This window comes from Rhipicephalus microplus, chromosome 6, assembly GCF_043290135.1.
Source record: "Rhipicephalus microplus isolate Deutch F79 chromosome 6, USDA_Rmic, whole genome shotgun sequence".
Taxonomy (NCBI): domain Eukaryota; kingdom Metazoa; phylum Arthropoda; class Arachnida; order Ixodida; family Ixodidae; genus Rhipicephalus; species Rhipicephalus microplus.
In genome coordinates this window covers 97,067,104-97,094,872 of record NC_134705.1, presented here as the reverse complement: position 1 = coordinate 97,094,872, position 27,769 = coordinate 97,067,104, and the positions used below count along the sequence as shown (strand labels likewise).

The following is a 27,769-nucleotide window of genomic DNA, read 5'->3' as shown; positions in this document are numbered from 1 at the left end:
TTTACGCTTACCTTTCTTAGTTCTTGACACGTGTTTGCTTCCGGTTGTGGGTGCGTGCATATCTTGTTACATCACGTTTTTGATGATGACAGGGGAAGTCGGCAACGACGTACATGCGTGTGATGTATTTATTAGTGTTCACTTCGAAATAAAATTTTCAGTTGCTAGTAAGCGCTTGCCCGTGTCCTCTCTGAGTGTGCGTATTTCTGCGCTCGTTTCATTATGAAAACAGTCCTACTCGCGACAGTCCGTCAAATCGAACGTAAGCTATCTCCTTTCAGTCAGCAGTTTGTCGGTCGCATCACTGACCTAGAACCGTGAGAGGAGGTGGGGAAGGGGGGTCAAAGCGCGAAACGGACGACGTCAACAAAGGTGGACGAACGTGTGTCCACGCTTGTCCACGACGTTTGTTTAACGCTTCACACTCCTCCCCTTCATCGGTAATATTGCTACGCCAACAAGCCCAACCTAGCACCCTTCTAATCTACCGATATGTATTGTGACGAAACGCTGCGTAAACGTAAAGCGCGATGGCGATGAGACCTCTAATCTGCACAGTAGGCAAATGACGTACTCCCATGTTATGCAAAACGCTCTTGTTATTGCTGTTGTTGGCGGGAAGAGAAGAGCCGTAGAGGCTGATAGCATCGCAAAACAATGGGAACATTTTCTTTCTGGGACCAAGATATTTCGGAGCAGTGCAGCAAAGTCCATTGAGCCGTAAGCGCGCGTCAAAGCACTGCACGATCCTCAATTTCTTCTTACATCCCGGAAAAAGATGGCCGTAGACCTCAAGGAGTTAGTGCACAGCTTTGTGGAGTCAAGCTCCCAGGATCTGTGGGAACTTAGTCGCTTCGTGTGGGCGCACCCGGAGCTCGAATTCAATGAGGTCCAGTGTCACGACTGGCTCACGGACTTTCTGGAACGACGCGGCTTCACGGTGACCCGTAGCTACCTCCTGGACACGGCCTTCAGAGCCACATTCGAAGCTCCCGGTGGCACACAAGGTACGCTCCGTTCCTTTTCGCGCTTGGCTGGTGCCTAATGGAATTCAAGAATTGAACAGTTGTTCGAAAGAGTGTTTATCAGAGTACGTAGAATAGTACTTTAAGGATTCTGTACTGTCAGGTGATGCTTTCAACGCTCCAGCAATTATATCGACACTGAAGGCGCATTTATGCCATTCTTTATTTATTTATTTATTTATTTATTTATTTATTTATTTATTTATTTATTTATTTATTTATTTATTTATTTATTTAATTGTTTATTTATTTATTTATTTATTTATTTATTTATTTATTTATTTATTTATTTATTTATTTATTAGTGCAACCTACATCGCCCAAGTGGGCATTATTGTAGGGGAGGCGAGGAAAAAAAAAAGCAGTATTACAGTCGAACAAAGTGCACGCTTGCGCAGCAGCTCCTGAGCATTCACTAAAAGCACAAATCTTGTAGTCACGAACAAAAAGCATCAGATAAAAGATAAACAGCACACGTATTCAAACTATTTCATTCGCGAATGGTAAAAGGGAAAAAAAAAAGAATTTGCAAAGGCACCAGTATGGTTGCTGACCTCGTGGATTTTTTTTTTTTAGTGATCATTTCTATGTGACACATAGTGTGGGCTCATCATGTATAAACTGTTATTAATGCGGATTTCATCACAGAATATATAGAATGAAAAAAAACTTTATTCGCGAGAATTTCGACATCACTGTCATGTTCCGTAAAAGAAGTATAAATCGGTTACATACCTCTATGCGTATGTCCTATGCGCGGGCGAAAGCATGCGAATGTTGAAGACGGGCACAGCTCAAGCAGAGACAAAGCGCGCCAACCAGCTCCACCGGGTGAAGGAGCACGAAAGGCTGCCGGTGAGAGGCTGCTTCACTGAGGGCGGTAAATGCAAACTTCGATCAAAAGTGCGCGGTCGCGCATGGTACCTCGATAAAAATTAGTGCATCGCTTTTGCTCTTGTACGTTTTGTGTCACCCCACCCGACTTCGGGTTGAAACAACAGACAGATTGAAACCACTTCACTCCCTGGGGGGCGGGGAAGGGGCGCATTCCCGAAAACCTGCCTTTTTGTAGAACTACACAGGTTTCGGTCTTTAAGGTGTTGTCTGTTAGCCTGATCTATATAGCATTCGAATTATTTGCTGTTGAATTCATTGCTTGGCGCTTGCGGCGAAACTGTCACTTGTAACAATGGAGCTGTTTCAGCCGGTCGTAATGTAGCTGCCGAATCGGAAAACTGTCGTAATCATGAGCCGACACATGCTCTCTTCGCCCTCCTCTTCATCTTCTTCTTCACTCCCTGAATGCGTGGGCTGATTCGTCCGAAGGGGATAGCATTACCTCGGTTTGGCGAACGAAAGAGTGCGGAGAAAAAAAAGGAATCAGAGAAAGACTATGAGGGAACTAGCGATACAAACGAAAATAAATAAACAAATAGTTAGAAGGTGGGAGAACGAGTAGGGAGATAGAGAGGTCAAAGAAGAAGAGATATATATAGAGAAAGAGAAGCAAAAGGAGCAAATAATGAAAAGTCACAGAATAAGAGAGAGGAAGATATACAAAGAAACATACAAAAAAAGAGGTAGCGAGAAAGAGACAGCAAACACACTCATGTATAGAATAGTGAGGTTCGAGTGGAAAAGCACAGGGCCGTGGGAGTGACGAGAAGAGAAAAGAGAAGGTGAGGGGGTAAAGTGTAGCACAGTCTTGTATAGTATAGCAAATGACGAGAAGGAAGTAATGAACAGGACGAGGGAAAGTGGGAAGGACGAGAGTTTAGCAGTCTTGCGAGACGTACTAGAGAGTGGGAAGGGGAAGTTTGGATGGGGACGAGAGGAAGAAGGAGAGCAACTTCCCCAGATCTGCCACTTTCTCAGTCTTCGCACTGTTAGTTCGCAGTGGCTCATATTTATTTTTTGTAGTTTTTTGTAAGCCCGAAGTAAGAGTCGCAATCTGTCCTCGTGATTGGCTTAGTAAGTGGGGAAGAATTCAGCTGGGGCGTTCAAATTGCCGAAACTTTCAAGTTTTCATGTGTACACGCAAAATGCGGACACACGCGTAAACATACGTGAGGGTTGCTTGAACCAGACCTCGCTTTAAAGTTTTCGGTTTACGACCACACTGCCCAAGTTTTTGTGATGGATGTGCCGTGAATAACTTATTAGGCCATGTCGCACAAATGAAAATTACCTGAAGAAAAATCATATGGAATAATCATATTCTTATTCTGTTTACGTACAGAACCAATGCAGAGACTAAAGACCACGCGGTCTCTTCTGCTCCTGATGCAGTTCTGCGCGCATATGCTAGTTACAAAATCACTCGGACACATGCCCAGGCTGAGTGCGGCGCAATAGTATACATAACAATTTTCAACGTTAGAAAGATTCCAACGGAAAGATTGCAACATAAACAAGAACGCCCTCTTTAAATGCAACGTGAATTAGAGCAAAGGTTTGCAGCGACTAAAATAGTGGCAGGAAAAGACGCCACCGCCCTTTGCTGCACGTGACGTCACATGTGCCACGGCAAAATGGCGGCCACCGGTGGTGGGTGGGACATACAGCCAGCGGCTTGCCTGTTTTGCATTGAAATATTCTTTCACGGCCCACTTTTCTTACATGCACAATCGTGATAGACCTCCCACTTTTAGTGCTCGTTGAAAACTACCAATTGTTGGCTGAACGTGTCATTGCATAATTGCTTACATTTTTTCTTACTTTACTAGGTTGTTCACTCATCTTCTCTCTCCCGCTCACTTACTTACTGGCTGGCTCACGAATCGACTGACTGATCTACTGAGAGACCAACTGACTCACTGACTGATTGACTGACTGAATGCCTGGCTCACTCACTCACTCACTCACTCACTCACTCACTCACTCACTCACTCACTCACTCACAGCTTCCACTTTTGTTCGCAGCACTCGCCATGTGCCCCTACAGTGCGCAAGTTTTCCTGAGTCAACCTCTCCTATTCCTTATTTCTGGCTTGTTCTCCGCGGATCACGTCATTACTTCTAATTCTTTTCTTGTCGCATGCCTTACCAACGTCTTCAAAGCAGCTTGAAGCGTTCGGTTCCATCAGGTCAGAGCTCCAGACATTGTGCAAAGAACGGCTAGTTTTATGCCGATCATCGCAGGCGTACTTGAAAAAAAAAAGATAACGACAAAAAACTTAAGAGCCCCATTTCCAGCGCCCTTCCGATGAAATATTGATATTATACTCGCAAAACAAATAATATCCTTTTGTTATCTCGTAAAGTCATTTGAGAAGCACAGGAAGACATTAAGCCATCTGCACTATCCCTGAATATGCTGACGCGATGCAGCTTCCCAGTATCGTGTATTCTCTCGCTTTATCTTGCTTACGCAGGACCCTGCATTGCCCTGCTGTGTGAGTACGACGCTCTGCCTGATATAGGCCACGCTTGCGGTCACAACCTGATCGCTGAGGCATCCGTGGGCGCTGCGCTGGCTGTACGTGAGGCCTTGATGAGCAACACAGACATTCGTGGCAAAGTATGAAACTGTTTTTATCGAAGAAAATGTCTTGTGTAGATCATGAGTAAAGATGGAAAAAAAAGAAAAGCTTAGAGTCGCGCGTTGGCAACACGAGTGCTACAAAATGACATATGTAGTTTACACGCGCATTCACCGGGTGAGAATTAAACATTAACAAATGTGAATTAAACGTTAATTGGTGCAGAAAACGAGTGCCAGGTTATTAGACGTAATCAGAGGAAGCATGAAGAGAATCAAGTGTTAATCAAGGTGATATAAAAAAATCACGCGTAAATTAGGGTTAATATAGTTTAAGCGCATGTTGACTAGGGTAATCAGATCAGCATCAAGTGTAAATTACCTGTAAATTAATGTCCAGGCGATGTAACGTTAACTAAAGGTGGCTAAAGTATTAATATTAGTGAGTACTAGCAGTGCGTACAGGATTGATTGATATGTGGGGTTTAACGTCCCAAAACCACCGCTGCGTACAGGGTCTTTCATGGGACTGTTCACTGGACTGCAAACAGTGGACGTAAGCGACCGCATATTAAGATTTTGCGCACTGCCCAGTATGCAAGCCAAGCGCAAAGCCTCAGTGGAAGCCTTATCTTGCAGCATTCCATGCTGCAGGTTTGGAAGCATTTCGCTCGCATTTTAGTCAATTGATTGGACATGCGTATTTGAGCAAGAAAACCGCAATGAAGCATATGAGGTACTTTTTGAGAAAGCTAGAGTGTGTTATAATCAAGCATTTGCAATGACCTTGTGGAATCAGAAACCAAAACGTGCAAAAAAGCCATGGAGTGATGAAAGGCTACCGAAACTGATTATGAGAAAAAGAAACTTTACAACGCATTTGTTCAGTCATGGAACTTGGAAGGCATAGTGAGAGTTTGAAAATGATTCAAATAAGTAGAACACTGATCTAAAGTATGCGAAGGGAACATATGATGAAAACCTCTTTATGTAAATAAAAAAAGTTATGATTTTTACGATATGACCAGTAATTTACGAACGCCATACAGTCATAATATGCCGCACCAATTTTAATATAGTAGAGTATAAGGATGAAAGAAACGCAGGGAGGTCAACCATGGCTGAGCCTGGTAGGCTAGCTTGCACTGGGAAGAGGGTAAGAGGAATAAAAGTTAGAGAGAGAGAGAGAAGGAGAGAAACGTCACTCATGCCGTCGATAAAATGGCAGTTACGTGCGTAACATCACAGACGGTGAGTCACATCTGTGTCTTAATCACTTGAGCACATTCGTTGCATTAACTTGTATGCGTGGTCCCATGCACCCAAAATCTTGCCGATGGTGAAGCTGTGATGGTGCCGCTTGCGTTGTCAAGCAGCAGACTTCTGAAAGCTTGTGGGAACTGGTGTGATGGTGTCAAGCAGTTGCAACACGCTTGGAACTGTCGGTGTCTGCATCTTGCTCAGTACCACGCGCATAACATTGACCAGGTTGCTAACCATGCCGATAAGTTGTCCTTCGTCCATCAAGTTATGAGGTACTGATCAAAATCTGATGCCTCTCATGAGGCGCATGTATCTTTGGGAGTTCGGGCCAAGTGTCACCTGCATAGCTGGTAGAGGCATCATTTTCCTTTAAAAAGGCTGCGTTCTGACTGGGTAATGAGGATGAGGTGTCAGCTCCAATGCTAGCAGAAGCGACTTTGTTCTTAGAACCGACAGCGCTTGGCCAGGGTGGGGGAGGTAGAGGTGGTTTCTTACGTGCTTCGTGAGAAAACGTGGTTTTGGTGGCTTTGGTGCAGCGCCGGCGACGGGACCATCGTCGCGTATTTGATGCAGCTGCTTCTCGGTATGAGATGTAATGTCTGGCCCTTTTCTTCAGCATTGTTAGCTCTTTTCGAATAAAAGGACAGTCCTTCGAAGAGGCATCATGTGGCCCATTGAAGTTTGAGCACTTCAGAGTCGTGGCCTGGTAGGTGTCCTTGATGTGCTCAGTGCATCGAGAACAGGTAGTCGAGTTCGTGCACACACCACTTACGCCACCTAACTTCATGCACTTCCAGCACTGAAGTGGTTTCGGTATAAAAGGGCGAACTGCGTGTCGGAAGTGGCCCACTTTTGCGTGTGATGGAAGTGATTCGCCCTTAAATGTAATTCTTACGCATCGTGATGTCCCGAAACGACATATACTTGTAATGATGACATCTTCCGAAGTCGGCTTAAACAAGACTGGTAGGTGCGAGTTGGTAATGGTTTCGGCACCATCACATATCACCCAGTGCTCATTTCTTTGCCCAGCGGTATGTAAGAGCAGACTTTCATCACATTAAGTTCCGTTACTTCACGCAATCTGTCAAGCGCAGTCCCATGATCGACGTCAATCGCTTGGATGTTCTTGCGGCTATTCACTTTAACTTCCTTTACTTCGCTCGGCACCGGTGCCTCTAGCTGTACAGACAAAGCTTGCCGGTTAAGGCATGTCATGTTGTCACTAGCGAGAACTGGCATGAGAAGGATGGTTAATACCTCGGTATTCCGCGAATATCGCATGGTGGGCTCACTCGAATTGGTGACGTGCTCAGAAATCGTCTCTTTCCCTTGTGTTTTCTCACGAGGTCGAAGTTGTCGTCTGTTGCATGATTTATCACTGCTGATGTTGTAGGGTTCGGTGTCATCACTGTCAGTGCCACTCTTGGAGCTGTAGCGCTTCCTGTAAACGACGCCCGCGGTCATTCTGGTGTCCGGTAGTCTTCCGTAGGGCTCTACCTCCATATAAAATCCCATTAACGATACCATCTCGAGAGCGCCAAGTTGTAGTGGGGAAAACAGATAGCCAGCACGCTCAAATTAAGTCGCCTAAGTTTACTAAGACATGCTTCGCAATAATACGTTGCTCACATTATAGATCCAGTAACCCTTTATATAGTAGAGTGAATGTCCGAAAGTGGCAGTTTTCCGGATCGCTTAAAAATAGAGAGATTATGCTCTATATTAAACGTGGGGACAGAAGACGATTGACCAACTATACAGATAAATATCTGTTTTTCTTGTTTGTTCTAAAATAGTTGAGCGTGCAATAAAAAAAAACGCTTGCCCGAATTATTCTCTGCTCCCGATACTGCAAGAATTCGGGATCAATACACTTCAATTAAATCATATGCTGATTTTGGGATGTTAAACACCACCAATTAATATTGTTCCAGCGAACGCCCTCGGTGCTTCGCCAAACTCTAAAATCGACAGTCGGTGGTGTCCCCACGAGCTCCTCCTTTTCTAAGCGTCATAGTCTGTTACTAATAAGCAAAAAGTCAGTTTTGCCTAATTTAACCACCGATGAATAAAAAGCCTGCAGAGTTCAGCGGTAGCTTTCTTACATCGAGAAAGTTGAAGCGGCCTGATATTCTTAACGGGCACTGTTCGATGATCTGCAGCTGGTCGTGCTGGGCACACCGGCGGAGGAGACTGGATGCGGCAAGGAACTGCTGATAAGGAAGGGCGCCCTGGAAGGACTCGACGCAGCACTGATGGCGCACCCGTGTCCATCGGACATCCTGACAATACAGTACTCAGCGTCACAGCAGGTAGGTGCCCGCGCAGGCGCGTGCAAAGATAAAACCGCCCCAGTGTGCGCGAAAATCCACATGTTCGTGTAATCAGATGCAAAACAGCTAATAACGGTACTGAAAGTGCAAAATTGTGATTTTTACATGTTGATTTGATTTCAGAATCAACAAGCAGACAATCAAATCTTCCCACACAATATGACATTCTCGCTTGTGTATGTTGTAAGGCATCCCCGGTTCAAAATATGCTAGCGTAGCAAGGAATAAGAGAAGAAGATGTAAAAAGAAAACCTTTTCCCGAACAAGAGAAACACAAAACAAATAAAAAACTTGCAGAACTAATGAAAAGAAAAAGAGATATATACAGCGTAAAAAGACTGTAAAGTTAGGATTTGCCTCTGCTTTTTCAACCGTCAACATTTTAGACGTGCTGTGATATCAGTACAAGTACAAGAAAAATGAAACACTGCATGACTGCACCAAAAAACATAAACAATGCTCAAAAACAGCACACTTGTTCAGTATTAAGGCCTCCTGCTCAGCTCGAGTAAGTAATATTGAGAGTTTAGCAGGAGGCTCTTCAGTAAACTACGCTAAGTTCGACAGAGTCATGGCTGGACGAAGGCTGGTTCTCACTTCCAAAAGTACATTTCAGAACCAAGCCGGACCGTTTTACTGTAGCCAGGTTCACCACACTTTTAGGCGGATCGGTGAATTTGTATAGATTTCACAGCGTCCTCGCGCAGATGAAGCGATGAATGCGACATAAAGTGTTACACAGAGTAAGGCTTGCAGCTCACTCTCTCACTCACACATAAAACACAAGACGAATGTAGCGATGTTATCCGTTCGCACTTTATTTCGGGACATATCTGCGACAGAGACGGCAGAATCTCACAGTTTCACTCCAAGCGAGGGGAAATGAATGCGATAGCAATGAATTCGCACGTCATATTAAGAGCGGCAACGAGCTTGAAACTTGCTGCTGGTTTCATATATGCACATAGGACGCTGGAAAAGAACACAAGCCGAGTGCGAACTAACAACTGTCACAACTGGACACTGCTAGCGCGCAGCTCGAACACAAACAAGGATGCCCAAAAAGTACATTTAAGTATACGCAGAACAAGTGGGAGCTAACCGTCCCAGTTGTTACTTGAACTATCCTTTCCTTGGACTCCTCTCGCAAGCTCTCACTCCTTTCGTAAACACCACCACTGCAGTGAAGGAACTGTGTTGAAGCATGTCACTGTGTTTCTCATATAATTATGCTATATGTTACAGAGTTCATCTTACGATTTTTCAAATATTAAATTTGTGCAACTCAATTTATCACCCTCCCTGTGACGACCCTCAAGTGAGGGTTAACAGTACGACAAATAAATAAATAAAAATAAACTGACATTCGTGCGGTGGTCAGATTGAACGTGAACTTAGTTGGGAAAGCACAAGCCGAAGAAATCTCCCCCTCAGAAAGCAAGTGCGCCAGCAGGGGCTAAATTCAAGTCGGAAGCACTCAGCCCACCTTCGGCCAAACGCTGGACAGCTTTAGTATCGGGTAGCCAAGAAGGTAAGGGCCTCAAAAAAATGCCCCCACCTCCCCGAAGGGAATAGTGAGGAAATGCGACGCCAAGAGTACACGGCCTAGTAATGGGCCAATGGGCGTGCTGAGCACGGAGTTCGGTATCGGCAGCTCACGTAGCTCAAGTTACGTTCGGCCTCATGCGCTCTCTGCTTCGCAGCCTTGTCTTCCACTTCTCTTCCAGTTGATGATGACGTTGAAGCTACTGCAGTGACGTCAGCTCCTGCGAGAAGTGCTGCTCGAGTTGGACTGTGTTACACTATTTGCAAGGGGTACCGTTGCCGTGATACATTCATTCTCACATTCATATGGCAGCACCGGCGCCTGGCGTGGCAACGCCGGCGTGACGCGCCGAAATGAACGCCGGCGAGTACACGCACCGCGTCACGTCGAAATGTATTGGTGCCTTGACTGTGGCATAGTCATGTTCTCACACGACACGCATCTCCTGAATGTCACGTTTGCACCAGTCACATACCTTCGTCATCTATTGACATCACGTAATACCAAATTTTGCATATGTGAAGCTAGCGAAACGGCCGCGAGTGCATGATGATTGTGGCATGTAGTCATGTTGTTACACGACACGCATGTCGTGATTATCATATTTGGTAGTGTTATTTATCTATGTCGTCCGTTCGCGTCGCGTAATACCGAGTTTGGGAGATGATTTAGACTCCAACCAAAAACTTGGAAGAAACCCCGCGTTTTGAAACCGACTTGGTTCCTTCCTCAGCGGTGACAGCGGAGGCTACGTAGCAGCGGCGTCTTCAAAGCACTCGCGGGGTGGATGATGACCCCCTCCCCCCTTTCTCTCGTTTTGCCGTGGAGAGCAGTCCGTGAACATATGTATCACGGGGGAAGGGTTCTGAGAGAACGGTTGATGTTATGGGCTGTCCTCTGTATGTGCCACGAATCGAGTAACAACCTTCTCCTCCAGTTCGGCTCGCTTTCAAGGATGGCCGTCGCTTCAAAATTTATCTGGTGATACAACATCTCAGCATGCTTGGCGACTGCACTGCGCTTTTTTTAGAACTTCCGCACATCGTTGGCGTGTTCCTTCAGTCGTTCCGGTAGGTTTTTCGTCTCGCCTAAGGGCACTCGGCGCACGCAATTTTGTGAATGACACCGTAGGTCCTGTGCATTGTTAGCCGGTCTTTCAGGCGGAGGAGGAGGCGGCCCAGCGTACACGAAGGCACATGCGCGATGCGAACCCCTTCCATCTTGAAGATCCGGGCCAACATTTCGCTGGTTCCCTGAACGTATGGAACCAGTGCGCGTTTCGGGGGGCTGCCAATTAAGGTTGACTGGGGTTTTTGTATCCTCTGTTGCTCTGCGCGGCGGGTGGCTGCTCGAATGAATTTTTTTGAGTATTCGTTTTTTCTGAGGTCTGCAATTACGCGGGCCTCTTCTTTCTTTCGCTCTGTCTAATTAGAGCATAAGTTTCTAGCTCTCTCGAGTAGCGTGGTCACAACTGAGACTTTGTGGCAGGCGGGGTGGGAAGAATCGAATAGAAGGTAGCTGCCAGTGTGCGTTGGCTTTTTATGAGCGGAGAACTCCAAGCCGTTGCGCTTTCTTGCCACGTGGATGTTGAGGAAGTGTTATATGGACGATTGCTTTTGCGTCATTAAGACGTCTGAAGTTGAAAACTTCAGAGAACACCTAAATTTCGTGCACCCAGTCATACAATTCACGGCCGAGTGTGAAAGCGACCACTGCCTGCCCTTTATCGATGTCCAGGTGGCAAGAAAGTGCAACGGGCCGGCTCTTCAAGAAGGAAGGGGTTCGCATCGCGCACGTGCCTTCGTGCACGCTAGGCCGCCTCCTCCCCCGCCCAAAATACCGGCAAACATGGACAGGACCCCCAGCGTCATTTACGAAATTCCATGTGCCGAGTATCCCTCGTCGTATATCTTGAGACGAAAAACCTACTGGAACGACTAAAGAAATACGTCAACGATGTGCGGAAGTTCTAAAAAGAGCGCAGCACAGTCACCGAACTTGCTGAGACGTTGGATCACCAGATAAATTTCGAAGCGATGGCCATCCTTGAAAGCGAGCCGAACTGGAGGAGAAGGTTGTTACTCGATTCGTGGCACATACAGAGGACCGCCGATAACATCAACCGCTCTCTCGGAACCCTTCCCCCAGTGTATACACATGTGCATGGACTGCGCTCCACGGCAAAACGAGAGAGAGAGGGGGGGGTCATTATCAACCCCGTGAGTGCTTCGAAGACGCCGCAGCTACGTAGCCTCCGCTGTCACCCCTGAGGAAGGAACCAAGTCGGTTTCAAAACGTCGGGTTTCTTCAAAGCTTTTGGTTGGAGTAAATCATCTCCCAGTTTCATACGCAACCAGACAGACTTCTGTCGAATCTTTACATTCAATACCGAGATTGGTACATCTGAAGCTAGCGAAACGGCCACGAGCGCATCATGAGAGTTGCATGTAGTCATGTTGTTACATGACACGCATCTCATGTTTATCATGTTTGCACCAGTATCAAACCTTCGTCATCCATTCACGTTTCGTAAAACGAAATTTGGTATAAGTGAAGCTAGTGAAACGACCACCACCGCATCATGAACGTGGCATGTAGTCATGTTGTTACATGACATGCACCTCATGACGGCGCCTACTCTTTTTTTTCAGGGCCTGGGTGAACAGCATATCCACGGAGTGAATTATCATGAGTGAAGGTGAAGTGTCCATCCATTCGTCCATCCATCCGTCCATCCGTTCGTGCGTCCCTCCGTCCGCCTGTCTGGTCATGCGTCCGGTCGTGCATTCGTCCGTCCACGCGTCCGTCCACTTCGCCCCACTCGTCATCATTCACCTCGTGGATATGCTGTGATTTTTTCCCTTGCCGATTGACCACGAGTGGCCTGGTGCTACAACCAATTGAAAACTAGCTTGGGTCGCCAGCAGTACGACACAAATGCAGCGGGGACAACGACGCAGCATGGCCCAGTCCAGAATATTTTAATTTCGCCATGTGTGGCGTCTTGTGTGTTTCACCCAAAGCCCCTTGCGTTTGTATACTGCCGCTAGTAGAGTGTTTGAGAATTGGGGGCCCAAGACACTGAGTCCCCAAGCGGCGTTTCGTAGGGGCCTCTTGCGTTCGGGTGATAGCAGAGTTTTAGAACTGGGTCAAACGCAGGCTGCGTTTGACCAGTGGGCGCCACCCGTGGCCAAATTAAGAGTTATGCGAGACGTGAGTCATACGGCACTGTGGCTCACACTTTGTCTGCTTCATTTCTCTGGAGACAAAAGACGCCTTGGCTGCCCACGCTAGCTTTATTTTTTTTTATTTTTGGGCCTTGAGTCAACACAAACACGTGATCGAAATCGGCTTGGGTTCTGCGCATGCGCTCTCGCACGTCGCAAGCTTCTTGGCTCCCCAAGCTTATGGGCCCGAGTTCTCAAACTCTCTACTATCTAGGATAACACATGGAGCAAGGCAAAACTCGCTAAGGCAGTGCGCTGTGCAGGAAAGAATCACAGCTTCTAAAGTACGGTTGCGCACACACAAAAATTTTCTCCTGAATTATTTTTACTTGTCAGTTTTGCCTATGTATACCTACACGTATATAGATGGTACGTGACGGCGACGGCGAAAACCCCCTGAGAGTGCCAATATAATGGCTATTACAACAAAAATTACGATTACAACAAAAATCGTGATAACGGAGTTAGACCAGAAGAGCAAAAAGGTGGGTCTTAAAATTAATTCGCAGAAAACGAAAGTAATGTACAACAACCTCGGAAAATAGCAGCGCTTCGAGATAGGTAATAGTGCACTTAAATTGTAAAAGACTATGTCTACTTAGGGCAGGCATTAACCGCGGAGCCGAACCACGATATTGAAGTAACTAGAAGAGTAAGAATGGGGTGAAGCACATTTGGCAAGCACTCTCAAATTATGGCAGGTAGATTGCCACTATCCCTCAAGATGAGGGTATATAACAGCTGTATCTTGCCGGTACTTAGCTACGGAGCAGAAACCTGGAGACTTACAAAGAGGGTTCAGCTTAAATTGAGGATGACGCAGCAAGCATTGGATAGAAAAATGGTAGGTGTAAACTTAAGAGAAAAGAATAGAGCAAAGTGAATTAGGGAACAAACGGGGGTTAGGGATATCATAGTTGAAATCAAGAAGAGGAAATGGACATGGTCCGGGCATGTAGCGCGTAGACAGGATAACCGCTGGTCATTAAGGGTAACTAACTGGATTCCCAGAGAAGGCAAGCGGGTTAGGGGGAGAAAGAAGATTAGGTGGGAAGATGAGATTTAGAAGTTTGCCTGTATAAATTGGCAGCAGCAAGCATAAGCAAGCATAGGACCGGGTTGACTGGCGGAGCATGGGAGAGGCTTTTGTTCTGCAGTGGACGTAGTCAGACTGATGATGATGATGATAATGATGACAAGAAAAATGAGGCTGAAGTTTCAAAACAACTGAATCGTCCGAACTTTCTAGAGACCCTTTGATTTTGTGGCGTCCGCTCATTGTGTGCTACCAAGTCTAATGAATTGCCGTTCGCCTAACCTCCTTGTCTATCTCTCTTTTTTCTTTCTCTCTCCCGCTACAGCTGAGATTCCACTTCAAAGGCAAAGCGGCTCATGCAGGAGCGACGCCGTGGGAAGGCGTGAACGCCTTGGACGCTGCCGTCGCTGCCTACACGAATGTCAGCCTCCTACGACAGCAGCTGAAGCCAAACACCTTGATTCACGGTACTAACAGTGCTGAGCTGAGTATGCGTGTTCGCTGCGAGTGTTTGCTGAGTGGCTCATAATCACGTGTGGCACATATTCGCCGCATCGTCTGTTTTCTAAGAAGGCGGTGTTTATAGGGAAGTGATCATTGAAATTATTCGACTTCACGTTCTGTCATGCTCCGGTGTTCTTATTCATAGATTGATATGTGGGGTTTAAAGTACCGAAACCACGATATGATTATAAGAGACGCCTTAGTGGAGGGCTCCGGAAATTTTGACCACCTGGGGTTTTTAACGTGCACCCAAATCTGAGCACACGGGCCTACAGCATTTCCACCTCCATCGGCAATGCAGCCGCCACAGCTGGGATTCGATCCCGCGACCTGCGGGTCAGTAGCCGAGTACCTTAGCCACTAGACCATCGCGGTGGTGGGGGGGGGGGGGTGCTAAAATCACATTTTGTACAATAAACATAAAAAAACAGGAGAACAAACCACTATAGACTGTACACAAGATGTGAACACAACGTACAAGGCAACAATCATAGACTTCCACCAAGCATCATAAAATATAGGTATAGATTTAGCCATCTCAAACAACTACTTCGCTGAAAATGTCCAGTGAGTTGGCGGTGGTGAAATGTGTCAGGGTTCACCAAAAAAAAATCAATCAATATTGTCAAGCACGTTATTCCATTATCTGATGGCACCATGAAACTTCTGGCGAATTAAACGTTAAAGTTTCACCATATAATCATGCAAAACACAGAAGGAGAGAATTAGAATGGTAATACAGAAAGGCAGGGAGGTTTACCGGAAAATAAATATCCAGTTTGTTACCCGCACTTGGCAAAGCGAAATCCCACACCTCGCAGAAAAACTATGCAACCTTTGGGAGGTGAGAGATGGGACATAAAGACGGAACTAGCATGATCAATTAAAGTGTAAATACCAGCGGAATGTAGTTGGTAGAAGGATGTGGCTGTGCATACCTGACGACTGTAGAGGTAACTCAGTATTAAACGAGCTGAGGCTTGCACCCAATAGTTTCTTCATTGTATGTATATGCTAGGCTTGGTTCTCACTGGGCGGAGATTCTTTTAGTAGTAAACCTGTGCTGGGGGCGCCTGACGACATAAGAGTACTTGCACGTGACGCACAGGTTCACAAATGCACTCATTGATGGCGGGACATCCTCGGTCACGGACGAAGCGCCAGCCATGCAGTGATCAAAGAAAATTGCAAAGAAAACACAAAATAACCGCACCTCCGCTGTTTCTGCAGATTTAACGCTGTATAGAGCAAGGGTATTTTGTTGCCATCACTTTTAGTATCATTGTTGATAAATTCATTCAATGCTCGGCTGATCACCCAGCGCAATATTTTACCTAGTATGAAATTACAAGTGCTGCTTAAAGACCCGCGATATCTGCCACGCAGGTGTCATCACGGAAGGTGGCAAGTACCCCAACGTAATCCCCGAGAAGACGGAAATGGTGTTCACCATCCGTGCCCAGGACGCCCAGGGATTGATAGAGCTCCGGCCGAGGGCAGAAGCCTGCTTTCGCGCGGCTGCCGACGCGACTGGCTGCTCGCTGGACATTGAAAGGAAACCGGCGTACATGAACGTGATGCAAAACTCCGTCATCGCTGAAACATACCGGAAACACGCCCACGCTTTTGGTACGTAATCGCTCATTTGCTGTTGACCAGGGCTGGGCAGTATCGAAGATACACGGATCTTACATACTGTCTTCTCTTTGGGTATGACATTGGTTCAACTCCGCTCTTCCGATATGATACTGCGGACACTAAGCCACTTGCGAGGGAAGGCGTTGAGTTGTGCGCGTCACTAGTGGTTGAGCAGTCACCTGAGAGCACTCACGCAATCTGAACAAAAAGTGCGCAAACGTCTACCCGCATTGGGCCTTTCGTTTTCTCGGTATTTTTGTTTTGAATTGATCAATGCCATGACACTGACTCGTAACCACTGTGCTGTTCTGCATGCTCCAATTTATACTGCCTCTTTCGCACAAAGTCTGATGCCGCTCTGTATTAAATGCGAAGCATTTCTTAGCGAATTTTGGCGACATTGACCGTATCTATCTATCTATCTATCTATCTATCTATCTATCTATCTATCTATCTATCTATCTATCTATCTATCTATCTATCTATCTATCTATCTATCTATCTATCTATCTATCTATCTATCTATCTATCTATCTATCTATCTATCTATCTGTCTATCTGTCTATCTATCTATCTATCTATCTATCTATCTATCTATCTATCTATCTATTTATCTGTCTGTCTGTCTGTCTGTCTGTCTGTCTGTCTATCTGTCTTTCTGTCTGTCTTTCTGTCTGTCTGTCTATCTATCTATCTATCTATCTATCTATCTATCTATCTATCTATCTATCTATCTATCTATCTATCTATCTATCTATCTATCTATCTATCTATCTATCTATCTATCTATCTATCTATCTATCTAGCCGCCTACGACTTTTAGCTCTCCTGCCCGTATCCAAACTTGATATCGCATGACGACTGTAATTGACTTATCATTTTTTCATTCATTCATTTTTATTTCCTTAAGGACCCCACTCGGGGGTATTACATAAGGGGTGGATACACAGGAAAAGAGAACATTTGAACACGTTAGTTTTCGCAGCATAGGCGATTCGTAAGATTTGTCGCGAAGGATGATGGGCAGGTGGTTGAAGCAATGGAGCGGGGAAGGTCGTTCCAATCCTTGACGGCGCGGGGAAAAAAAGAAGCGGAAAAAGCGGCAGTTCTGTTACGATAACGGGACACTTGAAGTGGATGGCTTGTGCGATGTGAAATGTATGTCGGTCCTGATGACTGATGACGTCGGTCCATGGACTGACGCATTATTTGCATAACATGCAAATAATGACTTGTATGCCATAAATGTCATGATTTATATTTCCTTGTCTTGCTGCTGATGCGATGGTTTCAGTCACATGACATTTTGCAAAACTGGTATGGGATTACATGATTGCAGAGCAAACATAAGTAACAGACCCTTACGCGGAAAACATGACATGCTTGTCATGACTTTCATGTTATGACTAGTCATGAATACTCGCCACGCTCACTGTGCGCTCGCGGTCGTTTCACTGTCTTCACATATACCACCTTTGGTATTACGGGACGTGAATGAACGATGAACGCAAATGACATATCCAAACATGACAATCACGAGATAAGTGTCATGTAATAACATGACTACATGTCACACTCATGATGCGCTCGCGGCCCTTTCACTGACTTCACATAAATCAAATATGGTATTACGTAACGTGAATGGACTACGAAGGTAAATTACACGTCCGAACATAATAGTCATGATATCTGTGTCATGTGAAACATGACATGCTACGCTCAAAGCGTGCTCACGGCCGCTTCGGTAGCTCCCCATATATACCGAATTTCGTATCACGTGACGTTCATAGACGATGAAGGTAAATGACACTTCCATACATGATAATCATGACACGGAAGTCATGTACGGCATAATTTACGTCCACCTAGTAACGTTGTGCTCATTTCAGAGTGACATATCAACCTTGCTCACTCGTGCTTCGCATATGATCGACACCTACAGTACGTGGGATATGCAATTTTTTTGTCGTTATCGTACTATCCCTTGCATGGTGCTTCGTTAGGAAGCCCTGGGAATACAAGAATGGAGTTGCTTTACGACTTACGGTTTTCGCACAAAAGCTATCTGAAAGATATCCTAGATACAAGTGTGATTTATGCGTGGTAATACTGATTTGCACGGAAATGGGGCTGTACAAATTATCGCACTATCGGTGTCGATGCTAGATGAAATAGAACAAGGATTGACCTAACAGAATATATATTGGTGTATTATATTTTAGATGCGAAGCAGATATTTGACTCACATGTGTAACGCCATACGTACATGCGGTCGTACGAACGCGCTGCAGCGCATTCTTCTCGCCGCAGGTGTTGCAGCGCCGCCAAGTAGGTCACGGCACGCGTTGACGTCACACTTCCCTCGTAGGCCCGCGTTGACACCGCTCTCTCCCTCACCTGCATGATGCTCGCTGCAGCGCCTGTAGCTGCCAGCTCCTCCGCCCACTCGCAACACACTTTTCTCTCGCTTAACCCTCTCCACCGCGCGCAACGCACGACCGCTCGTCGAATGGACCCACTCTTTCAGTTCGTTTATCTGCGATGAAATTTACATGAAACCCGACCCACCTGCTGTGTCTGTGTTTCAAACAAACCTTTAGTCGAGTAAACGCTGCACCACCTTTTATTTTTTATTTATTTTTTATTTTATTGATACTGTAAGCCTTAACAGGCTCATACAGGAGTGGGAAGAAATTATACAGATTGTCATCTTCACATTTGACCACAGAACAAAAAAAAATAAGGATGAACAGTACAGACTACTCTAAACAAATACAAGTTAGAACTGTACATATAGTGGAAGAACCAAGAAATAAAACAGAATAAAACACCACAGGCTAACAGGGAAGAGTGCATATTAGACACAGATCTGAGAATTGAAACATCGTGTGGCATACAAATCAAAACGTACATTCAATGAAAAGTTGTGCCATTATTCTACAACGCTGCAACTTACTGATCCAAAAACTTTTCAAGATTGGCAGTGAATGATTCGAGAGATTCAGAGGACACTATATCACGTGGCAGGTTATTCCATATTTCTATTACTGACGGAAAGTAGGAATACTTAAATAAATTGCAACGGGAGATGAAAGGCCTGATACTCTTGTCGTGGTTTGTTCTAGCGGAGCGCTGATATGGTGGTTTGAAGTACTCGTGTTTGTTGATGTTAATGTTGTCATGATAAAGCAGATAAAGAAATTTTAATGCAGCTATGCGTCGCCGGATCGCCAGTGTTTGAATGCTTGCCCTATTGCGGAGCGCGGTTATGTTGACATCTCGAGAATACTGAGAATACACAAATCGGAGCGCTTTATTTTGTATTCCCTCCAGCTGGTTAAGAAGGTAAGTTTGATGCGGATTCCAGATTACACTGCCGTATTCGAGGATTGGTCGTACAAGGCATTCATAACTTGTTAGTCTAACTTTAGAAGGGGCTAGAGCGAGTTTCCTGCGAATATATCTCAGCTGTCTGTACGCTTTTGTGCACGTCTGGTTAACGTGAACATCCCATTTTATTGTGTTTGTGATGGTAACGCCCAAATATTTCACCGAAGCGGCCTCTGCTACGTGTAGTCAATTTAAATTATACGCAAATTTTAAGGGTGCTCTCTTTCGGGTTATATGCATATACGAGGTTTTTCCTACGTTTATTTCCATTCCCCATTCTTGACACCAGCTTGAAATGTTAGTTAGAGAGGTATTAAGCCGTAACTGATCGTCGCTTGAAACCATTCTTCCAGCACCCGCATTGACGCCCGTTTCAAACGGGCGAACGCCGTGCGCACCGCTGCTGCTGTGCTTCCACCCAGGATTCCCTTCGAGGAGTTGGTCATAATTTTTTCTGTCTGTTTATTGTGGTAGGTCTTTTGAAACCTGCAGCTATAAAAACATTCTCTGCTTTATTTTTTGTCATATTTTGCGTCATTCTTGTTACATATGTCTATTTCATTTGAGATTGGTGTTACGCCTAGGTGAAGTTCAAGGAAAAACATTCTGGCCGTACCTACTGTATACTATGAACAGTAACAAAAATGCTGTTTGAGGCTTGGTAAAAGATCTTAACTGAGTTCGCAATATAATTACAGAAAAAAACACGGAAGAATGTTTCCTAGATAAGGGGAATGAGAACATAAAACCTAGTTCTCTGTTTTTCTTATGAAGGTCTCCACAAGCAATTGTGTGCTCTTTACAGATGCACTAAATGTTCTATTATGTCCATTCATTATCTAAGTTGAATATTCACCAAACAGAACTGTCATGACTTCTAGAGGTAAAGCCTGTATTGTTTTTTAAAGGGTGTTTCCAGTAACTAGAATAATCTTAAACAAGTGATTGATTTATGCTGGATGAACCCGACATCTGGTTTGACGTCACGAGGCGCTTGTTACAAAGAAAGAGAAAGAAAGTTTACTTGCGCTTCGCGCGGAGCATTGCAAATGATATGGACCCTATTCCAGGACTCCGCTAGCCCATGTCCTCATTTCTGCCCGTTGGATCAGCCAAATCTAATCGTCAAAGGCGAGCTGAACTGCAGTGCCTCCAATTGTTCGTCTGTGTTGTTCATGGTGCGGCGTTTGTCAGTTTAAAGTGTACACTACAGCAAGAGAAGCCTACGTCCGTGAAAATACAAAATATTTGAATATGGTGTGATCTGCAGACGATTGACCATATCAGTCAAACAAAAATAACATGGTGGCCGTGGTCTGAGACCAAAAAGGAGGCATTACAAGCTGTGCCCTCATAGCTCAAGCCCCCGTTACAGAAGTGGAGGAGATAGCAATCGCGCTGGCAAATAAGGAGGGAAGGGAGCAAAAAGCCGCACCGAATATCATCACAGATTAGAAGGCTGCCTGTGGGAAATACAAAAGGTTTAGAATTGTAGCGAGAACATGTAATAGGCTCACAGAATCGTTCTAGTAAAAGCTGAAGACGTACGATTCTTCACACAGCGAGATAAGCGCGCGCACGCGTGAGCGTCTACCCCCCCCCCCCCTCCCCAGGCAAAGTACGCGTGGGATATGAACGGAGCGTCCACCCCCCTCTCCACAGGGCAAAGTACGCGTGGTAGATGAACGGACCAGCGCACGTCGCCACGTCTGGATGATCTGGTGACGCGCGCTCATTGCGGCGCTGAAGACATGATAGTTCCGCCGTGATCGCCATCGGCTGCGGTAAGTGGTAGATATAAATAGCTTGCCCTTTAAACGTTGAAAGAGGTGTCCCTTCTTGGCTAACACCACGCACTCACAAACAAGAGGTTGGACGTTGGATACCGCGCGGCGGAGTCTTTTTCAGGAGTACTTTTCTTTCCTGCATTTCATATATATTGATACGCATACATATGCGGTGAGCAACGGCGAAGCCAGTGGCAACATCCTATCTACTGTGCCCATATAATTGCTATCGCAATAAAACTAGCAAGCGCATAGCAGCTGCGCTGTCAAGCTGCATCCGCCGCAATAACTAGGGCACACTCGCTTTCGGTCTCCGCAGAGACTTCCCCTACTGGTGACGCCGCAGCGGCAGCCCGGAGACATAGGCGCGTCTTGCGGTATCCGCTCCCTGCTGCAGACCCCACCGTGTGTTTTAGATGCGGAGCATCTAATACTCGAGGCTTGTAGTGCGGCGCCGTCCGCAAGCTTCCTCCTCCTTCTTCCACCATCTGTGCATCCCTTCCTCCTCTACACACCGCGCGCGCTTCACTCCTCCACCATCTGTGCACCCTTCCTCCTCTACACACCGCGTGCGCTTCTCCTCTTCACGAACATTCGCTAGCTGTATAATGTAGTGCGCATGCGCCGTCACGCTTCGAGAACATCGGCAGCTGACGCGCGCGCATGCGCCGTTGCACTTCTCCCCCTTCTCGAACATTCGACAGCTGACAGTGCATGCGCCGTCGCGCTGTATATATATACTCAAGGTCGGTGCTCGCTCGCTCAGTTGCCGCTTGTCGGTTGGTTTGTACGGCGCGTCGACGTCCGAGGTCGCAATGATCGACGTCCCTTCGACCAGCGCCGGCCAAAGTGTTGGCGGAACCGCAACCAAGTCGTCGTCCGAAGACAAGGCAGCGCGGAGAAGAGCTCACGACGCCGAACGTAAACGTCGGCGTCGAGCGGAAGATTCTCAACTTAGAGAACGTGAAGCCGCTGAGAGACGTCAGCGTCGAGCAGCAGCACCAGATTCGGCAGCTTTGAAACGTAAGCGTCGACAAGAGGACCCGGACTTTCGAAAACGGGAAGCCGAGTGCAAGCGTCGGCGACGAGAGGCCGAACCACGTTAACCAATTTAGCCATCGACCCAAGTAAGTCGCACTTTAACACCCCGTTAACCAATTATATGCTCCGCATCCTCCTCTGTGTTCCCCCGAGGGAAGCTGCGGGCAATTTTTTTTTGATGGAGCAGCCGTGATTCGTGGACTTTAGGGGGGAAGCTTCTTAGGCCGTGGATCGTGTGTCCCCAATGTATGAAGTAGTAGTAGCAGTAGTAGTAGGAGGAGGATGAGTAACAGTAGGTAGCCACCTCGGAATGTCCGCTGGATGGCGGTACTTGTATATGATGATTATATAACAAAAAATGCGAATTTGCGGTACTCAGAGTGTTCACTAGACGGACGGACGGACGGACGGACGGCCAGACAGACAGACAGACAGACAGACAGACAGACAGACAGACAGACAGACAGACAGACAGACAGACGCACGAACAGATGGATGGAAGCACAGACGAACGGACGCACGGATGGACGCGTGGATGCTCGAACGAATGCACAGACGGACGGACAGACGGACGGACAGACGGGCGGACGGATGAACCGACAGACACACGGACGGACGCATGGACTGACGCAAGCAAGAACGAACGGACAGAGGGACGCTTCGCGCCACTCATCACCATTCACTCCGTGGATATATGCTGTTTTTTCTTGCTTTCTTTCATACTTATAGCGAGCCCTACTGTGCGCAACGAAGGGTATAGGTACGCAGAGGGTTGTGCATTAGGAGCAAAAGAGGTTTCGCTCCGTCTCCCCCTTTCGCCGCTTCTATTGGTTGAGTCTGCAAGAAAAAATGCACTGCAGATAAATGCAAGTATGATAATAAAGAGACAAGCTATTTCTCATGGCGGCTTGCCTTTGAACCCCAACATTTCTGGAGCAAAGGTGGGGAGTGAGTGGCACTTGGAATCAGGGGTGTGCCAATAGTGAAATTTCATATCGAATGCAATAAAACCGAACAACGGACAAAAGTATCGAATAACGGATGAAATACCAAAAATACAAAAACGCACGAAGAAAATAAAAAAGAGCGAAGAAACGACGTCTGCTCATGTCCTCGAGCACATAACTTGGCGAGTAAGGGCTACGGAAATGTTACAAAATACCACGCAGAAACGCAAGTTGTTCCATACGATGTGGCGTCAGGTCCTCTGACCGTGTCGTGACAGTGTTTTCCACGCTTCAAAACACGGGCTGAGGCGATCGTATTTTCTGAACGAGTGGCGCGGTGCGGCAGTAGCTACAAAGTTCCACCCTTGTGGAATGTCGCAGTTTAGGTTTTTGCCCAGTCGAATTATTCGAAACTTGGCAGACTAGGTGTTAGAAAGCTTAATTCAAAACTCTTATAACCGCAAAACCCCTCGGAAGACACCGCAACGACACCTGGAGTGTCATTGCCATCGAAAATGTGGCTAAACACACTACCGCCTATTTAATAGTGACAAAACAGGTCCGACATTCGAAATGTATGAGGCAAACGAGGCACCAACCTTTGATGATTGTGTAGAAGGGGCGTTAGCGATAGAGGGAACTATAATCACAACAAAAGCAACACACAGAAGCAAATCCTTTCCTGTGTACCCTTCGTGTTTCCACGGTTTTCACAGCTGTCCCACTCTTTTCAAATACTACAAGCTTGCAGAGATATAACTTCTTCACAATGCGTACTTGTTGTCAACATTTAAAATGAGCTGTCGGTCGATAACACTGTGGCTGCCTTTTAGTCCACGCTACAGTTGCGTATAACTCCAGTAGTCCCTGTAAGTATCTCCACAAAGGCTGATGCGCGCGACCGTGCCTCCGTGGGCTCGCACTCCTGATTCACGTCACGAGAAAGGCGGCTAATCGCCACGCTTTTGAGTACAGTTCCCGGTGCTTGAGCAGGGCTATTTTTTAGTCACTGATGCGATCGACGGCCGTGCTTCGGTCATATGGGCTGGGCCTCTCCGGACGTCTCAATATGTATCAGACTATAGGCGCCCGGCGTTGCAGTTTACGAGATCTGATGATAGCGCCAAAACACACAGCGTAGCGGATAGACGCAGCAAAACCGAGTCTTTCAATGCGTAGCCTAGCGAGTAGACGCAGCAAAACCAAACTTGCACGTGCATAATTTTCTTTTAGGGGCGAAGCTCCTTAGGGCGTGGGCTGTGCGTCCCCTGTAGCCTGTATGTAGCCACCTCTAGTTTAGTTCTTGCAGTGTTCACTAGATGGCGGTACCGTCCCCTGTATGTAGCCACCTCTAGTTTAGTTCTTGCAGTGTTCACTAGATGGCGGTACCGTCTCCTGCATGTAGCCACCTCTCGTTTAGTTCTTGTAGTGTTTACTAGATGGTGGTACTTGTAGCTGATGATGAAAAGATGCAAGATGTTATAAACTAGAAAGCGGTACTTGTAGTTGATGAAAGACGCGAGATCTTATAAAATAGGAATGATGTCACATATGGCGCGTGTCATTGGTTGAAGGCAATCGTTCGATTTAGTGCGGCGACGTACGCTAGGGGGAGCGTTGTAATAAAATCCGTTCGCTGTTGGCGCGCGCTCGGAGTCACCGGATGGATAAGGCTGCACAGCGGAGAGAGCGCAAGGCGGCAGCAGCGCGCGCTCGCAGACAGAATCCCGATGTGCGAGCGCGCGAGGCAAGGGACATCGCAAGCCATCCATCGTCTAAGAACAAATAAAAGTTGATTTGTGTATATACACACACAGCGTTTCTCACGTCTTTACATGATGATCGACTGGGCGAATTACACGGAAGATTCACAGTTTACCGATGAATCCCTCCGGAGCTTCGCCCATTCATCATCATTCACCCCGTGAATATGCCGTAATTTTTTTTAGTTGTGAGCAAGCCGTCACGGCTGATAATGCAAGCGCCAGGAAGCGTTCTTTGGAAACGTGCCAGAAAGGGCACTGACACTTCAGCGTGTCCCTGTGTTCAGTGAGCGTTCCATTTTGTTAGAATCCCTAGCGGTCGGTACCAACAATGCTGAGGCGGCCCAAAGTAAGGTCCCTAGAGTAAGGTCCCTTGTTTCATCTAGGGACCTTAGTCCAAAGAGCTTTGTCGCGCCCCCTGGTCCACTGTTAGGTGCCTATAATCCAGTCTATAGCCCCAGACTGACATTGACTGCCTGTGTGTGTATTTGATAGACATTTCGATTGCGGTAACAGTATGTTTATACAAAGCTATGTTTCGTTCCTTGCCGTGCAGGCGTGTCCTTCCTGGATGACGTCCTGAAGAACATACCGCCTTCTGGAGGCTGTACGGACTGTGGCAACGTGTCGTACCGGGTGCCCACCATTCACCCGCTGTTCGCTCTCGGCGCCCACGAGGGATCGGTGAACCACACGCGGGGTTTCGCCGCCGTAGCCAACGCAGCCGACTCCCAGCCGCCCACGCTGAGGGCGGCCAAGATCCTGGCACTGACTGCGCTCGATCTGCTCAGCGACGCCGAACTATTGCGCGAAGCGAAGCGGGAGTTTGCAGCTCTGAAGCTTCCGTCGGAAGAGGAGCTGCAAACGGCGCTGTAGGGAAGAGGGGGAGTTTTAGCCGCAGCTGAGGAAACGTTTCGGCACTGCCGTGGTTCGAAGGGACACCAAAGAAGAAGACTTTATTAGTATCGGTAAAGTATTCCTTCTGAACACTAAGATCACCACGCTTGCCACGACAAGTCCATTCGCAAGCGATAAAGAACGCAAATATAAAATGTGGGTGGTGACGCCGGATAGAAGTTTCCGCATCAATAGCCGTTACGTCATCGATTTCGACGGCATCTATATTCGGGCCTATGAAGCCCTTAGTCGGTAAATGATGAGTCCATTTTCGTACAAGTAGGCCAGTGACTTAGGATACCAATTTTCAAAGTATTTCGTAGAACTAATGTAACTAAAGCAGGAACAAAACTAATTCGAAATACCGTGATGTCACCAGCAGCGATACCCGCACAAGATCTTGAAAACTTGGGTGTCGATTTTTGCCTATGATGGCGAAAATAGTGGTATTAGTGAAATCAGAGCACCGTTTATGAAACCGAACCGATTCACTGTTTTTCTTTGCTGCACTCTAAAAAAAGATCGAGTAAAAAGGGTGTCTTTTTGTCTCAAAACGATAATCGTTATCCGGCTTGCTTGCGCTTACTTTTTTGAATTGAGCGCTGGCCGCTTTCATATCAAAAACGATAAGTCGAGTCGATAGCGCACACGCCATCGGTGACCTCAAAGTGCCAGGCACCCGGCGATAATGCAAAGAAAACGATCGCAATACAGATTACGATTACTGTGGAGTGACAAAGACATCGCTTTTAGATACCAAGCATCTTGATTATTTGATGTGTGGGGTAAAACGTCCCAAATCTACCATATGATTATGAAAGACGCTGAAGTAGAGGGTTCCGGAAATTAAAGCACCTGGGGTTCTTTAACGTGCACCCAAATCTGGACACATAGACCTACAGTATTTTTGCCTCCATCGAAAATACAGCCACGACAGCCGGGATTTCATCCCGCGACCTGCGGTTCAGCAGCCGAGTACCTTAGCCACTAGACCACCGTGGCGGGGCACTTCAAACGCTTAAAGTATGAAATGTTTTCGAACTTGCTATGAAAGCGCTACGTTGCCTTCAGGGTGCAAGCGTGTGCGCCTTTTGTGTACAGTGGGTGACTGGCTTTAAACTATGAATTGCAACAGAACCGAGCAGCTATGAAGCAGACACTATGAAGTCATGATAATTCAATGTTCTGACTCCCGATGGCAATGTACCCTAGTCCCATGCATTGTTACGACAGTACTTCATGTTGTATTGTGAAATATGTACACGGGGCGCGCGTGCTTGTAAAGCATGAACGTTACTTTCACTGCATTTCCAAAGAGATGAAGCTATTTTCACTATATTCAGAACCAGATGCATTAAAAGAAAAAAAAAGAGGCATGGCTGTGTCGGAGAAAACCCGCGTGCCTCGCAAACGACCCGTGTTCGATTTCCACTCAGACCCAGAATTTTTATTATTTTATTTGAATTTTTCGGTACCGCAAAAATGTTGATTTTTGCTCCCAACAGACGATGCCAACGCCGGCACTTCTGTGAAACTAGCTCTTTACCTCTATCGTTGACGGTGTCACCTGCATTTCACTACATTCGCTTTTAGGATGCTAGTGGTTTATGTGACAAGTGAACGGATAGTATTGAATTAGTGAATATGCCGACTTCTTCTTTACCATATATCTCGATATAGAAGAGCAGGGTCACTACTTTTTATTGGCGTAATTTTTGCAAAGTCATCATTCAACAGTACAAACACCGAGTCTTTGTGTATAAAACTGCTGCTTATGTCAGTAATTTATGTTGAAATCTCAAGAAATAAAATTTTAAATAAGTGCTCGGGCTGTACATGTTTTTTATTTTCCCCGAAAGTCTTTTTATTTTAGTACTTTAAAGGAACC

At 46.3% G+C, this 27,769-nt stretch overlaps 1 protein-coding gene across 1 annotated transcript; it reads left to right on the top strand.

The window, feature by feature from the left end:
* The first annotated feature begins 609 nt into the window (after positions 1-609).
* Positions 610-27,707, top strand: LOC119168070 (xaa-Arg dipeptidase). The gene is made up of 6 exons (XM_037419502.2): positions 610-1,007; positions 4,400-4,545; positions 7,935-8,084; positions 14,240-14,381; positions 15,805-16,047; positions 25,541-27,707. The coding sequence occupies exons 1-6, from the start codon at positions 779-781 to the stop codon at positions 25,858-25,860; spliced, it is 1,230 nt and encodes a 409-aa protein (XP_037275399.1). The 5' UTR covers positions 610-778; the 3' UTR covers positions 25,861-27,707.
* Positions 27,708-27,769: the final 62 nt, after the last annotated feature.